General features: G+C 38.9%; 1 protein-coding gene across 9 annotated transcripts in view; it reads right to left on the reverse strand.

The window, feature by feature from the left end:
* Nucleotides 1-17,207, reverse strand: part of NALCN (sodium leak channel, non-selective) — a 294,176-nt gene that overhangs the window by 103,526 nt on the left and 173,443 nt on the right. For all 9 annotated transcript variants that reach the window (XR_004346630.1, XR_004346629.1, XR_004346631.1 and 6 more), the window contains 2 exons: nucleotides 16,654-16,791; nucleotides 2,317-2,391 (listed from right to left, as the gene is read on the reverse strand). Coding sequence is in view for 5 of the 9 variants with exons in the window: in XM_032610834.1 (XP_032466725.1) it covers nucleotides 2,317-2,391; nucleotides 16,654-16,791 (213 nt within the window). In the remaining 4 variants the exon portion in view is untranslated. The remainder of the gene's footprint in view (nucleotides 1-2,316; nucleotides 2,392-16,653; nucleotides 16,792-17,207) is intronic.

Here is a 17,207-nt window from a genome sequence, read left to right on the forward strand (position 1 = left end):
CCCCCGTTCAGTGTTTCATATTTAACGTCTCCATTTTAGAGGTGGCTCACACGGTTTCTATTACTCTTGAAAAATGTCTATGCACCAACATGTATATTTTAACACAATTGTTTTTACCACAATCATAATAAAGTACATTAATCCTCTAGAGACCTCTCTAAAATGTCAATATGCTGCAAGCACCTTATGTCTGTGTCTAAGGAGGGTCATTGCTCCAGAAGGTCCCTGAGGGAAAAGGCGCTTTGGCCAGTGTCTGCCATCATGTGGAGTGAATGGTAAGCATCTCAGCTCTTAGCTTCTGCCGAAGTCCTAACTCCAGTGCCTCTAATTAGATCATCTGCCTTTTGGATAGTTTTAATGATTGGGTAGCTTAATTCACCTCCATTCTTCAAGAAACTGCCTGTCACATCAATGGTTATTTCATGAATAGAATGACATCTCTGTCACCTAAGATATTATTTATCAACAAGTAACTAACAGTCTTATGAATGAGCCTCCACAATGGCATGACTCATGTTTGGCATTTATATAGCTTTAATGTGACTTAGTATAGCATAGAGGCTGAGTCTGGGCTTTTGGTCCAAATTGCCTGGGTTCAAATCCTAACTCTGCCACTTATTAGCAGTGAGACCTTAGGCAAGTTACTTCTCCGTGCCTTAGTTTCCTCACCTGTAAGATGAAGCTATTAACAATACTTGCATCACATGGTTGCTGTGAAATTTAAATAAATGAAAATACAAAGTAGCTGGCACTGAGCCAGTGCTCACACAAACGTGATTGTAGCTCTAAGAACCTACAGACTAGTTGGTGGAAAGGGTCAAAGACTGAAAAAACAAGTTTAAACTGAATAAAGACAGACTTTGGAATACAGAGTGCTTTCTGGAACTTGAAACATTAAAAAATCAACTATTTTTTTCACATTTTCCCCATCCTCTTCTCTGGGAATAATAAAAATAGAGTAAAATCATTTAAATCCTGAAATAAATACCAGATTTGTAAAGCAAGGACTAAGGTGGTTATACAGCAAGAGACATTTATTGGTTGTGTCTAATTATATGGTTGGTCAATTTCAATTTTGAACTCACTAATTACATATTTCTTCTACAACTAGAAACCGTGGGAAGTATTTGCATCAATGGCATAAAGAACTTCCCAACCCTCATTTGAAGAACCTACCACTGTTGCCACAAATTGAAAAGATATGGAAGAAATCATGCCCACCACACTCAGATAACCATTTGCCTGTGTAGCCCCAGGACAGGGAAGAATTTAAACCCTTCCTTGATTTGCTCGCAGTGGGCATCTTTATATCAAATATGTTTGTTTCTTTTTTCTTTATTGACTGCCCTTGGTTAAAAGCATAGGCTTTGGAAATAAATAAGAGTAAAAAAATGAAATGCTTAAAGTGATTTTCAGATATATAAATAACAACAAAAATTTAAATAGGTTATATCTTTGTTTTTTTAAAAATAGACAACTCTATCCAACTTGAAAATTCTGAATGTGTAGGGCCTTCCTAAAATTCCAGATAGGATCTTCACTGGGATGTTAGTAATTCCAACTATTGCAGTGCTGGGGAGGGTAAGCCAAGAATATGTATCCAGGCTCCCCCCTTTTATAAATTCTGCTTCTCAAAGGGTCTCTTCTCTTTGACAGAGTCAAATGTTCAAGCCAAGTATCTTCCATGGAACAAAAACTATGAGAACAGCTAATCACACCTGTAATCTTCCTGCCAACATCAATAACATAATCTTCCCACATTTACGTTTACAGTTTTGGAACATGGTTATCAATGCCATAACACCCAATCTATTTTCATATACAACTGGGCACACCGTTGATCAATTATTCTATCCCCTTTCTTATAACCACTTTGGGCACCCAGACTAAATTCTCTTTTAATGTCTAGTGGTCAGGCAAGTTTATGCTTAATATTTTTATGATGATGATCAAGAGTATTACATGTAATTATGCCAAATGGCAATCTGGCCCTGAGGCATTTCATTTCCAAACTATCTTCATTTAATGGCAGAAGGAGAATCTAAATTCAGTTTACTATACTATGTCCATCTTAATTTTACTCAAAATAATGATATAAAAATATTCCTAGGATAATCATAGGGCAATAAAAATTTCCTTTGTTGATATTAGAGGTTAAACGTAGAAGAAAATTATTTGCCAACTCAGATTGTCTTAATGTAGTAAAATCTATCTTTTTTACTTTGAACCTTGAACTGCTTTAATACTACCTGTAAGCACATGTTTTGCCCTTATTTTTTTGATGCTGATTTAAAGAATCCCCCATACATTACTTACTTGTTTAAGCTTCTTTAGATCTTCATCAAGTTCTAAGTTGTCCAAAATAACAGCGACAAACAAACTCAGGAGGATCTATAAAATGGTTAAATAGCAATGAAAAAACCCACACGCCATAAGTATCAAAATATTATACATATGATATAGAATATCTACCTAAAATATACACTTATATAGAATGCATTAAACATGAGTTGTGAATCACTGCATAGGCATTTTAAGATACTTATAGCAAAGACATTAAAGGAAATGCATCTGTTAACTGAAATAAACAATATAAAATATTAATTTGCTTTATAAAACTGATTTAAAATGAAAATTAAGAAAACTTTAAAAAAATAACTCAACAATCTTACTTCTAAGACTGTATTCAAAGAAAATAACCTGAAGTACTAATGAAAACCTTTATATACAAAAGTGCTTGAGAGATTATTTGTAATAAGGAAATACTGGAAATAACATCTAACCTTATGTAAATAGCTAATACAGTTATAGAGATCTCTATTGTAAAATTCATGCAGCCATTACAAATCCATTGTGGTAACTAGTCTCCAACATTGTGAGTCACTGGTGTTCACAGTCTTGTGTATCCCCTTACACATTGAATATGGCTGGTCTGTACAACCAATAGGTTACAGAAAGGATTGTGTGTGACTTATGAGGCTAGGTAGTAAAAGACATTGTGGCTTTCACCTCGCTCCCCCTTGGATCACACACTCTGCTGGAAGCCAGGTGCCGTGTCCTATGGCCAGGTGCCGTGTCCCTGTGGAGAGGCCCATGTGGCAATGAGCTGAGGCCTCCTGCCACAGTCATGTGACTGACCCATCTCAGAAGTGGATCCTTCAGCCCTAGTAAAGCCTTCAGGTGACTGAAGCCCCAGCTAACATCTTGATTGCAAACTCATGGGACACTCTGAACTACAGAAACACCCAGCTAAGCCCGTCTCAGATTCCCGACCTGCAGAATCCACGTGAGATAACAGATGTTTATTGTTGTAAGCTCTTAAGTTGTTCATAATTTGTTCTATAGCAATAGATAACCAATACACTCATGAATTTTAACAGTAGAAAAAATGCTTAAATATTAAATGAGAGTATATATGGTAGAAGTGCAAGTATGTACAAAAAGAAATAATAGAGAAAATGCTAGGAGGAGGTACTTTAGAAATGTTAACGGTGCCTGTCTGTGAAAAAAATGGACTCCCCCTCCCTTATTTTTTGTATTTCACTATATTTTCCCAAATTAAAAAAAAGGCATATACTTCATTTGGAATGGGTAAATACGGTAAAAGAAAGAAAACAACGAAAAAGTAGAATTTTAAAAATATTTTAATTTCTAGTCCCTTTTCAACTTTGAATTCTCTAAAGTACCACATTCATTTGAGAATCTTTTTCATTCTTAATATATATTCTTCCTTTTAATTTCCCTCTTGGCAAATGATTCCCATTTGTTACTATTAGACTATTAGACTTTGTTAAGCACAAAGGTAAGAAAATCGAGGCAATTTAGTCATGACTCTTAAGCACCAGAGAGATTATTATACAGAAGTTAATGGCTAGCTGTTTTCCAAGTTTAATGAGCATATAACAAGGGGGAAAAAAAGCCTCAAATACTATGGAGTTTTGACAATGTTTGGCTCAGGACAATTGCCAGCACTCTTCCTGTGAATAGCCACAGCCTTTGGGATCCTGCCATAACTTAAAGAGGATACAGAATGGTCTAGAACATAGATTTTTTTTCTTTTGTTTAGTTTTTTTAAAATTGAAGCATAGTTGATTTACAATGTTGTGTTAATTTCTGCTGTACAGCAAAGTAACACACACACACACACATATATATACATATATATATACGTATATATATACTTTTTTATATACTTTTCCATTATGGTTTATTACAGGATATTGAATATAGTTCCCTGTATTATAGGAACAACAGAAGGACCTTGTTGTTTATCAATTCTGTATATAATAGTCTGTATCTGCTGACCCCAAACTCCCAATCCATCCCTCCCGCATACCTCCTCCCCCTTGGCAACCACATGTCTGTTCTCTATTAGACCACAGATTTTTTACTGATGTCACCACGTCCACCAACCTGTGCACATCTGGGCACAGATATATTCAGGTTTACTCTAAACCAGACATTATTCTATACAGGACATTTTATAGTTCACTCCAAGTCTAGCCCTTGTCCTGTGACCTTGAGGTTGACCTTGACGTTATCATCAAAAGTACTCTCAGTACTCCCTTCTCCTGCTTCCTCTCCCAGACTCAGAGTGGCCACCTGAAGGGCTCCGCTGTGAATCTGAGCTGTCTCACACCACTTTTGTCTCTCCTGGGCACTGGAAGCAGCCCTGGCTCTGTGTCCTAACCTAACAGCCTTTCCTATCTCCCCAGGGAAAGGGCCAACACAAATCTAAAAAGAAAAAAATAATTTCCCTGATTAAAAAAGGGAAAGCCACAGTTCCCCTCCCTTTGCTTAGTGCATTTCCTTGAAAACTTATGCTTATAAATTCTGTCCCTTTGAGATGTATACAGATCTTTTTAAAAGCTAAATAAGTCTCATCATTTTACAACCCAGGAAGAGTGCCCTGTCTCCCCTTCTCCATGGGAAGTTGGGAATATAACTTAGCCACCTGGACCCATGCTGCAAAACTACCTATTTATCATGGAGATATGAAAAGTTTTATTTTCCTTCGGGTAAAGGCAATTAGCTATCACAGAGGGCCGTCCCAGTTACCAGGTGAATTTAGGGGGAACTGTATTTAACAAAAGATGCCATTGAGTCTTCTTGCCTGAGGACTACTTGTTTTCATCCTGAGAGAATGGATGTGTTGTGGGGATGTGTATCAAAGGGTGACACAGCTTTCTGTCTTTGCGATCACTTTGCTGGACTGCCTGTGATGCCCATCACAGTCTGGTTTAGCGCTATTCAATAATAAAACTGTTTTCTTTCTTGTCTACCTTGGTGGAGGTTTTCTGGATTGTCAGGAGATTTTATTTTTAATTATTTTCCCAACACCAGACAGATGGCAGGCTACTTAACCACAGCAAGGTTATGCTATTCGATTAAATTGGACTCTCTCGCTGTGTCAGATACTGCCTGGTCAGGAACATAAATGCGATACCGTGCTCACCGCTACGAAGTTCACAATCGAATTAAGCAGACGTGGGTTGGCAGCCTGGTGGAAAAGAGCAATGTGGTTGGAGACCTTGGCCGGCAAATAGGCTCTGACAGTCACCAGCTGCGTGGCAACCACTAGCCCACTGTGAATTTCAGTGCTCTCATTTGTAAAATACGATGGCTATAATAATAATAGCTTGACAAATTGCAGCTATAGTATTTTTTCATTTAATCCTCCTGCAAGAACCCTGGGGTGTGGTATAGCCTATATGAAAATACACAGACGTAAACTTAGATATGCGACACTAAAACAGTTTTCTTCATATTTTTACATATCAGTTGAATGTAGTCCATAAGCCCTCCATTTGTGTTGATGGCTGAAAACCGAATCTTGCTACATGAATCCAATTTTGTCCTTTAAAACTTAGTTACATTTGAATAAATGCTCCTTTTCTTTGTAGGTCTGGTTTAAAGTCAAAGATGTGATGGTCATTGGCCTCTGGTCCACTGTGGCCATGTCAGTGGTCCTCTGCCCCCATCAGGGGCAGTGATGGCGCTTATTTGGGGGACGCTGGGCTTTCTCTCTGCTGAATTGGTCACCACCTCAGTTCCTGCAGCTCCTGCTAAGATCTCTGGTTCTCAGTGACACCCCTTGTTTTAGTTTCCTGGGGCTGCTGCAACAAATTGCACTAGCTTTGTGACTTAAAACAACAGAGGGGGATTCTATGACAGTTCTGGAGGCCAGAAGTCCAAACTCAGCTGTTGGCAGGATCACACTCCCTCCAAAGGCTATAGGGGAGGATCCTTTCTTGCCTCTTCCAGCATCTCGTGGCCCCAGGCATCGCCTGGCTTGCAGCAGCCTCACTCCACAATCTCTGTCTCTGTCTTTTCCTCATACTCCCTGCATCTTGTCCTCACCCTTCTCTTATAAGGACACTTGTTACTGGACTTGAGACTTAACTGGATAATCCAGATTAATCTCATCTCAAGATCCTTAATTTAATTGCATCTGAAATGACCATTTTCCCAAATAAGGTCACATTCACAAGCCTGGGAGTTAGGACATGGATATACTTTTGTGGAGCACCCATTCAATCCCCTCTACTCTCTATCTGGTCTCTAATTTGGGCCCTTGTTCTAGCAGTAGTGTTCTTCCTACTCAGTGGCTTTCAACTCTCAAGGAAGTTCGGAAGTTCTGCCATTCCAGGTGGAGGCTAAGGGAGACTGGTTTTTTGGGGGGGATCTTTCAGACTCTCTCTACCTAGACCTCTCAGGCAGCTACACAGCTCTCTGCGGGCTGCCCCTCGTCTGTGTCGGCCCCTAGCAAGGCTCTCTCCCCATCAAGTTCAGACAAGAAGTGGTTGCAGGTCTTGGCTGTCAACACACCAACGATGGTGTGACGTGCCACCATCGTCGAAACGCACCGCCTCCCCGTCTCTCTCTGGGCCCTTCTGCCTCCCTCATGCTTCATCCCCAGAAAACGTTCTTATTTCCTCTCAGAAAGCAGGGATGTGAAGGAAAATGGGAGCAGGGGCTTGGAGCGGGGGTACACATGTGTGAAGACTGACAACCAGAAACTAAACTCAACCAGAGTATCCCAGGTTCGGTTCTGTGCCACCTAAGCACTCCGATTTCTCAGAGCTGATCTGGGCCGATGCGTCTGGGTGCCTCTTCTGAACGCTGCTCATTTAAGATCATGAGGGGCTGATCATGAGTCCAGCCAGGTGCTACCAGGATAGCAAGGTACCAAGGAGAAGGAGGTTTTTGGCAGGAAGGGAATTGTGAGAAAGTCTTTCCAGGGGGCATGAGGGAAGACAGGGCCTTGGGAGAGTGGGGCTAACTAGGGACCTGGTGAGCAGGTGAGTATGGCCAGAGCATGGGTGCCTGGAAGGAGGCTGGGGGAGCCTGAGAGGTAGGCCTGGGGGCTGGCAGTTTGCCCAAATGCCACCAAGGGAGGTCGGGAGGTGTGAGAGGGAGGTTGCAATAATCACAGAATGATGGCATTCTTTTCTTCTCTGGTAAAATTTTCCTTTCAGATGTTCTGGTTTTTTATGCAGGTAATGCAGTTATTTTAAGCTGGCTCATTGAAATAGTAATGGGATACTGTTAAGTGCAGTCTGACAAAAGTTATTAAATATGTAATATTTTGTTACCTTAATTTAAAAAGCAGTACATTTTATACCTCCTTTTTGGAGGAAAGAGGAAAAAGCTACCCTCAGGGCAGAAGGACAGAGAAATAGATGGGGGATTCTAGCTGCACATTCTCTTTTTCATGGAGATAAGAGTTTGATTTTCATGGTAGAGAGAAGGCAAGACTCAAAAAGGAAACACTTTGGCTTTGCTGAAGGGGCTTTGCAGGTAGAAAGCCCCTCGCTAACAGCGTTGAGACAAGCTCTTGGGGTGGGTTTTGGTAACAAATTTAAGCACAATATATGGGAAAGTTTAAAGTTTGCTTTAAACTTCATTAAACCTAGGTTCATTCACTATCTGAATGTTCAGCCTTTCCTGCTTAGTTAACATGAAGACGTGATGGCAAAACCAGAAACCGTATTTAAAAATGTGTGTGGAGTTCGAGTTTCCTTGAAACTCTGTGTGGACATGGACATTTATGGATCCTTGTCACCGTGTTCCTGACGAGTAGGACCCTGTGCTAAAGTGAGGACTTGGCACTTGGGGTCTGGCTTTGATGCTTCTCTGGAGGGGAAACAGAAGATGCCGGGGAGGCTAGGTCTGCAGCTGATTGCCAGGAGGTGAGAATTACTTTGTAGTTTTTTTCTCAGACTCTAATAAGTTGGCAATAACCACCGTGACAAAGAAACAGAAGTGAAGGGAGGGTGGCAGCTTGGTTTCCATCATATTTAATTTACACTGTCAGTGAGACATTATTTTCCTACAAACCAGTGCTGTGCGGACTTGGACTTGAGCTCGCAGGCTGACTTGGGTGTCAGCCATTTCTCCCCCCATCCCCCATATTAATGGGAGTGGGGGACAGATCCTAATTCTGAAAGCAAGAACTATTCCTCAATCCTCTCAGTGTTGCTTTTTGTTGTTGCTGTTGTTTGTTCTGTTTTATAGAAAGCTGAGGTAATGCTCGTTAACCTGAACCCATTACGTTGACGTTTGAGTCTTATTTTCAGCCAATGTCTGCCTACTACCAGTACCATCCGTACTGTGCCAAAAGGCTTTTCATAGCCATTAAATGAGGTTCACAGTTTTATATTAAATGCTACTGATATAACAAAAGGATTTTTACAGGGATTTGTCACATTGACTCACAAGAGCTTCATCATTTGCATGAAACCCTTTTACCTTTACGCTTTGCTGGTTCTAAATTACACAGTCAACCTGTTGTGTGCATTGTTTATCTTTCATAATTTATATAATATTTAAATTTATAATGGGGCATGGAATTCTAAATCACTATTTTTTCGTAAAGATGTAATTTCAGGGGAAAAATGGCTAATGATATATCCTTCCATTTCCTCTTGAGCTTTGTTAAATAAAGCACACATATACTCTCAACACAGCAGTATTTAGTATGTGCAATGCTTTAAAACAAGAAATTCATATTTATATTTTCACACACTGGCTACTCGCCACTTTTAACAGATCTATAACACTGCATTATATTAATATGCAACACACGTATTTGCTCTATCATGCAATATACAATGGATGTAATACATCCACTTCCTTATTTTGTGATCAATATTGATACATCATGAATCAACGATTTCAATGTAAAAGTCGAGAATAGCTATTAAAATAGTCCAGGTATCTAATTCTTTATTTTTCTCAGATTACAACACCCATTCTCAAGATATTTTTGGCATTGACAATGCATTTGGTGTGCAAAACCAGATCTCTGCAAGCCTGGCAAGTCTCCTTCCTAGAATTTTTATGAATGGGGTAGCTACTGCTTGGTGGGGTGCTGACCTTCCAGCTTAGTGGGTTTCAAAACCAATGTCTCCAGGTTCAATATGGCTCCCGCCACATGTGGTAGGAGGCGTTCAGCCATTGTGATTCCTCACGACCTCTCTTCTCTAACTTCTCCTCTCACTCCGGAAAAAGCCAGATTCACCTGAGCTAACATATTTGCTATGTTTAAGTTTGACACCTTTAACCACAGATAATTAACTTGGTTTTCTTCCATTTAACCATAATGCATTTCAATGAAATTCAATAAATGACTGAAGCAGTGTGTTCCCCAGCATCATTATTTCCTCCAATTTTGTTGTGACACAACCCCTCTGTGCAACACACAAGGGTTCTCATTCTCTCTACTGAAGGGAGAGGCTAGGTTAGCATGATTCAGGCTGCTGAAGGTTATGGTGTATTTTCTCAAGAGGGTGGCTTTACCATCTTAGAATGGGTCTTCTTGATTGAGAATTTCTGTCTCTGTAGCTTCCAATCCTGTTTTGCATTCTTTCCAACTCTGCATATAGTCCTGCACCTACCCTATCCACCTTTCCTTTTTCATTTCCATTTCTCTTCTAAAGTTTCCTCTTATTATTTTCTTTTCCTTTTTATATAGCTTAAAGATAGCCCTTTAACTGAAATGTCACCTTTAATCTTATTTCTTTCTCTACTGTGAACTTTATTAATAATTTCTATTTTTAACATTATTTTCAAGGATACAGTAGAAGCACAGCAGGAATCTGGTCAACACCTTATCATCTTGTGGTTTTCTTTTCCTTTTTACCATTTATAATCACACTCTCCTAAGCTGTCTTGCAGGCTGTAGTTAGAAACAATTTCATTTTTCATATAGGTCAACAAAAAGTCAAGTGTAATCAGAGCAATGTAAAATGGGAAATGCTCACCACAGATGCACTTTTAAATGAATTCTATAAAATCAAGTTATTTTACACTCTGGAATGCCCATTTTTGTCAGCAAAATACAACTATTTTCTGAAAGCTGCTGCTACAGAAGCAAAATCAAGAGATTGCTGTGTTAATGTAAGCACTTCAAAGGTAACAAAAAGACTATACACAATGAATGCTTAATTACATTTTCTCTCAGTATTCCCATCACAGGGCTTTCCTTTGAAACAATAATAAAGGCGAAAACACTGAAAAAAAAAAAAGTCTTTCAACTGGTTGTCTTTATCGTTCTTATCCCCAAATCATTGGCAAAAGTGGGGGAAAAGATAGATTTCATAAGCATTTGGCAAAACTGCAATCAGTCAGGACAGAAATACAGAATATATACCTGGCGAATGAGAGAGACATTCTACAGGAACAGTAGATAATGGTTATAAATATGCATCTGCTATACACTTAAGCCTGATTTTTACTGTGGGCTGACAAACTGGTGGCCCCAGGGGGCGATGGAATGGCCTGCTGTTTCTTATTCCAGAACAAACTGCAGCCGGGCATTGTTTGTTTTTTTCTGCTTGGCACATGCCTGTTTGTCCCTGAGAAGACTAAATCAGGAGCTCCCCAAGTTGTGTGGCACCACCGGCCTGCGTGGATAAAAATCAAATCAGAGCTTGTATATTTATGTGGACTTTTAAAAATTTTTTTCCAATTTGGGTTAAAATCTTTTGTAGTATTTTACAAAAAAATTAAAAACTGATACATTTAACAAAAATGCTCTTTTAAAGCTAAATCCAAGCCTAAAGACAGACTTATGGAATAGAGATTTTAACTTCTAAATGTTCAGTTTTGAAGGTTATGCGATGCATATGTAACACAGGCTTATCACCTTCACACACATTTGTATGTTGGTCCACAAACCATCTCCAGCTGTTTTACTGCCAATATTTTAAGAATTTCAGATCAGGTTGACCTGCAATGATTGGGAAGCAAATGTTTATCATGTGCTTCGATCACACTGCAAGCAACAGCATGCCCTCGTGCCTCTTATCACTTGTATCATTAGGTCTTGAATCACAGCTTTTATCTGTGTGTTTGTGTTTACCAGTCCAACTTCTGTACTAGTTTAGGCTCAGAGAGGACAGAGATTAAGCCCTTTCCCACTATGGCCTTATACATAGGTTAGTACTTATACAGAGTAGTTGAGACTCAGTAAAACTGTGCTGAATCGAATTAGGCTAACTTGATAGAGCTCATAATAGTGACTGACAGTCTGAGGACATACAGGATAATAAAGCAATTGTCGATAATGTTTAAGCAAAATCTCCAGTGACCTGGGGAAGTGACTTCAGTCCCTAGACTTTTTGGGTAGTACAGAAGTAACACTTGCAGTTTTGAAAATTTAATTATAGTGTTTTCTTTCACTGAATTAATTACTTCTCATTTAAAAAAATTATAAATTAGAAAATCTGAATTGACCTCTTTGCTTTGTAGATGAAACCAACTACACGTCTCAAAGTTTTAAAAATGTCACATAAATCTGGATGAGAAAAATTGATTTGTTTTGTTTAAATAATGCATTTCATCCAACTTATACTATATATAAACAGTAAGTTGAGACGGGTTAAAGATCTAAAGATGAAAGGCAAAAATTTAAAATAATTATAAGAAGATAGGGGAGAATATTTTTATTACTTCAGGGTGGGAAAGAATTTCTTAAACATGAGTCCAAATTAAATGTTGACCATAAGTGAAAAACTGATAGTTCTGACCACATCAAAATATAACATCAAAAGCCATCACAGGGCTTCCCTGGTGGCGCAGTGGTTGAGAGTCCGCCTGCCGATGCAGGGGACGTGGGTTCGTGCCCCGGTCCCGGAAGATCCCACATGCCGCGGAGCAGCTGGGCCCGTGAGCCATGGCCGCTGAGCCTGCGCGTCCGGAGCCTGTGCTCCGCAACGGGAGAGGCCACAACAGTGAGAGGCCCGCTTACCGCAAAAAAAAAAAAAAAAAAAAAAAAAAAAAAAAAGCCATCACAGACAAATTGGAATAATAAAATATTCCCTGAGAGAGGATATTTGCGACATATATAGTAGTTAATGGATAATATCCAGAATCTATGCAGTACTACAACAACGAATTTAAGAAAGACAAACTAGCTTTTAGGAAAAGAGAGAAAGCACATGGTTGGGTGAGTCAAGAAGTCAAAGCAGTCAAAGAAGACAGCCAATAAACATACTAAGAGGTGCTCCCTTATTAATAACCATGGAAACCCCCAAAACGCAAGTTAAGGCAAAGAGATATCACCATTCAACTCACAAGACTGTCAAAATCTTAAGAGTCTAACAATATCCAGTATACATGAGAATGTAAGAACACAGGAATTCTCAACCACTGCATGTGGGACTGTAAATTAGTGCAGTTTGCCTGTAGAACGGGGGTCTGCAAATTAAAGTTCCAGATAGCAAATACGTTAGGTTTTGAGGGCCAAGAGGCAACACTAAGGATATTGCGTATGGACCTACACAACCATTTAAAATGCACAAACTGGGCTTCCCTGGTGGTGCAGTGGTTAAGAATCTGCCTGCCACTGCAGGAGACACGGGTTCGAGCCCTGGTCTGGGAAGATCCCACATGCCGCGGAGCAACTAAGCCCATGTGCCACAACTACTGAGCCTGTGCTCCAGAGCCTCCGAACCACCACTGCTGAGCCCATGTGCCACAACTGCTGAGCCCACGCTCTGCAGTTACTGAAGCCCCCGTGCCTAGAGCCTGTGCTCTGCAACGAGAAGCCACTGCAATGAAGACCCAACACAGCCAAAAATAAATAAAAATAAATTAAAAAAAATAAAATGCACAAACCATTCTTAGCTCCCAAGCTGTAGAAATAAAGCCTGTGGACCAGGTTTGGTGTGTGGGTTTGCAGACCTGTGCAATGGAGCCATTTGGGCAGCATCCAGGATCCTGGATTCTATGGATACTTTCTAGCATATACCCTAAAGAAACTCACACAACTGGACACAAAGTACGAACACATTAGTTGCAACAGTATAAGAGCAAAACATTGGAAAACAACCTAAACATCTACCAGGGAGGGAACTGAGAAGCAAACATGGCATATTCAGTCCATGGACTACTATATGACTCTATATACTAATGACTGAATTAGCTCTATGTGTATTAAGATGAAAAGATTTCAAAAACAATACTTGGTCAAAAACTCCACTGAGAACACATGTAGAGTTTGATACTATTTATTCTGAAAATTGCTACTCCTAATGATTTGTAAGGAGGGAAACACATGATGAAAGGTAAGTTGGCCTCAGCATGGAGTAGGGTCATAACAGCAAGAGAAGTGTGCACACCAGGCATCTCCCATCTCCCCCACAGATGGCCATCAGTGCACTGGAGCAGTACTCTCAAGCTGAAAAATAATACTGATCTTAAAAGCTAAGGGTATAAAATGTCTGTAGATGATAACCTTAAATTAAAAGCATCCTATATTTTTAATGGATACATATGTGTGTGGGAAACTACTGTAATCCATTGATTTTAAGGTGCACGTTTATCTTCACACTTTAACAAGCTGAAGTTGGGATGCACCTTACAATCTATGTGTATAGTTTAACTGTTGTTTTTTTTGTTAATGTTACACAAAATATGAGTCTTTTCAGAGTTGATAGTATGCTAAATTTAGTAAAATATGATTTAAAAACTGGAAGACAGATTCGTATCCAATTCATCATAGTCATTGTCTGGGAGAAGGGGCGTGGGGAAAGATGAAAAGAGAGACGGACTTGGGCATAAATGATACTTTAAACTGATCAATAATACTTTACTTCTATAAATTAGAAACATCTGAAATAACAATAACATTTTAGCATTTATTAATATATAGCTTGAAATGCTCATATTATCTTATTTAAACTTGAAGGAACTCAGTGTTGGTGAGAGTTACGACCATCCTCTTACACCATGGCTAAAACATCCTCAAAAATACAAGTTCACCTCATATGTACATGGCAACCTTGGAAACTAGGTGTGTTGGGCCTTATTATTCTCACTTTCAGATATAACACAACACAGAGATCAGAGAAGTTGTCTGATTCTCCCAAAGTCACATCTAGTGACCAGCAGAGAGAGATCCTGAATCCAGGTTTTTGGACTTCAAGTCTGTAGTCTTGTACTCTACCATATTTACCAGACTGCCCTCATTGACATGTAGACTTTTCAATTCTCAATTGCTTTACAGATTTGAAAAAATTATGATCAAAAGAACGATTTCAATTGTCAGTTTTAGAACTACTTTTTGAAAATCACAATGAAAAAAATTACTGTACAATGAGTGTTTTGGGCAGACACTTAAATCAGTAGAATGAAGGTGTGTAATTAGATATGGGTTTTCAAGCTGTGCTCTGTAGATTCCTAAAGGCTCAAGTGAATCTCAGCAGTCCTTGCAAGTGCTTCAGTGTTCCAAAATCAATGCCATGTTTTTGGCCTAATAAGGAAAATTCAGAATGCCCAAGAAGTCTATTACCAGATTTAATATTTTATTTCATTATATTAGTGATCCCTGTAGAAATCCACTTGAAAAAAAATTACTTTGCTAAATAATTTACTAGGCTAGATCATTTTTCTTCCTGCTTACATACTGTGTTAGTCTCTGACTTAAGAATCAAATCTTTAAGTGTGAAAAATCTGCAGTGGGGAGAGCAGAAGATTATATTGTTTTAACAGAACAACAGTTAGACATTATTCCCATACGTAGATGATTTCAACCATCTATCCTGCATTTAACCCATGATCAATAGTCTCCAACTTAAACACATAGTAGGTGCTTAATAAACATTAGTTGAGTTCATGAATAAATGAATGAATGAATGAATAAATGAACGACACAGATTAGAGGTCCTGTCAGGGAGGATGCAAAGACCTTAGGGCCAAGTGCCTGCCAACACCAGTGCAGCCAGATTCGTCTTTAGAAGCCAGACCTCCATTCCCACTGCTCAGTGTTCTTTCCTTTTGTGAATATTTTAAAAGTCACCCCATGTAAAAAATGCCAAAACTATTTCTACGTGATTCCACTATTTGAGCCCAGGACCTTCCGCCACATAACAATGTATCCTCATACACCTTTTGATGGACGTGTTATCGTTTTGAAGGTCTCTGCCTATAGCAAATGCGACCTCTAGTTTAATGCATGTAGTTTCTCCAGCACTTATTTGATTCATAGACATTTAGATTTGGAAGGGACCTTAGAGGCTGTATGTAATTTGTTTTATCTTAGTGACTTGGGCAGAGGTTTGATTTGCTGCAGACATTTTCAGTGACAATGACAAGCTTCAGAATCTAGGGAAGCAGCAACAAATAGTTGCAAGACCCCGGGCTTTGAGACCAGGCAGACTTGGGAATGTTCTGGCTCTAACATTTACACTCTTTGTGACACTGGGCAAATTAACTCCTCAGTTTCATCATCTGTAATGTGGGAATGTGACCTACCTTTGTTGTTCCAGATATTAGGAATAAAATTATAAAGAATTTTGCCACCCAATAAAGAGTAGCGGTTGTTTTTATTTCCTGTGTTCCTGATGAAGGGTAACATTCTGGGTCCTTAGCTTGGAACTCTTAGCATAATATTAGAGATTAAATTTGGTTCTTAAATATGTACAAATTTATTATATGGAGATGTACATTTGTCATTAGAAAGACCTAAGGATTACATCCCTTAGTATGTCATAGGCCACATTTCATAACTTTTTCCTTTCTTTTTAATAGAAATACATCGAAGAGAAAAGTGTGTGTGACAGAGGAAAATTTTTCCTGGATTTTGGTATTCAGTTTTTATCACGCTTTTTACAATATTTGCAGCCATGTGTTTTATTTTTCCCCATGTGTTTCTTTTAGTCATACAAAATGTAGTAACACTGAGCTAGTTTCTAATTAACTGACTGCACCCTGAGGTCTCCAGCTTCTGTTTTCAGTTTCATTACATCTGTGAAGAGGATGCAGTGAAACTGAAGAGAGTGTCTCTCTATGATGAAAAAATAATAATAATGTAGTTCTGGTTTGATCCTTAGATCGCTGAGGGTGTGAATGCTTAGAGATGGATAAGTCAGTACATGGATGTGGGATTTCCATTTTGTTTTATCTTGTTTTCCCTCATGTAAACCACTTGACCTTGATGGAGACAACTTCTTACTTAGATCTGAAATCTAGTTCCTCAAGTAGTTTTTTGACTCATATACATTTAGAATGGAAGGGACCTCATCCAACGGGACTACTCTACCTTGGTTCTTTGGTTCTGATTCTGAAATTGACAATAGGCCAAAAATCTGTTAATGTTCATCCCATTATGAATTGTAAGACATAATTGAAAAGAAATGCTAAACTCACCAGAGTGGCGAAGAGGTGATACAGAATGAAATAGATGGCGACCACTGGTGCCCACATGTGTCCCACAGCATTTAGCGTTTGGTCCATGACGTCAACCCATCCTTCCTGGGTAAGGATCTGGAACATGGACATAAATGCCTACAGAGGAAAAGAATGGAAGTATTAAACACTAGCCTTGGGCTTACATGCAACTTAGAATTAGTATATGGTGTTGAGGACTTTGATTTCAGTATTATTGATTCAGCAGGGAAAGAACAGCCTTCATTCGACAGATAGGAAAGGGCTAAGAACAAAGATTCTAAAAGCCTGATATCTAGCTATTCAATGTGGAAAACTAAAATAATTACTCTGAATTAAAATTAGCTTTGTTGGTGGTAAATACTGCTGATCAAATCAGAACAAAATTCAGGAACCTTTGCTTATTGCCTTTCTTGTTTTTCCCTTTTAGCAAGTTCACTATTTAACTAACATTTCCAACGGATTGCTGTATTTTTTTTTTTTTTGCTGTTAAGCACAACTTATTTTTACAGTGAATTACAGTTGATTGTCTAAAG

The sequence above is a fragment of the Phocoena sinus genome, chromosome 18 (assembly GCF_008692025.1).
Source record: "Phocoena sinus isolate mPhoSin1 chromosome 18, mPhoSin1.pri, whole genome shotgun sequence".
Classification (NCBI taxonomy): domain Eukaryota; kingdom Metazoa; phylum Chordata; class Mammalia; order Artiodactyla; family Phocoenidae; genus Phocoena; species Phocoena sinus.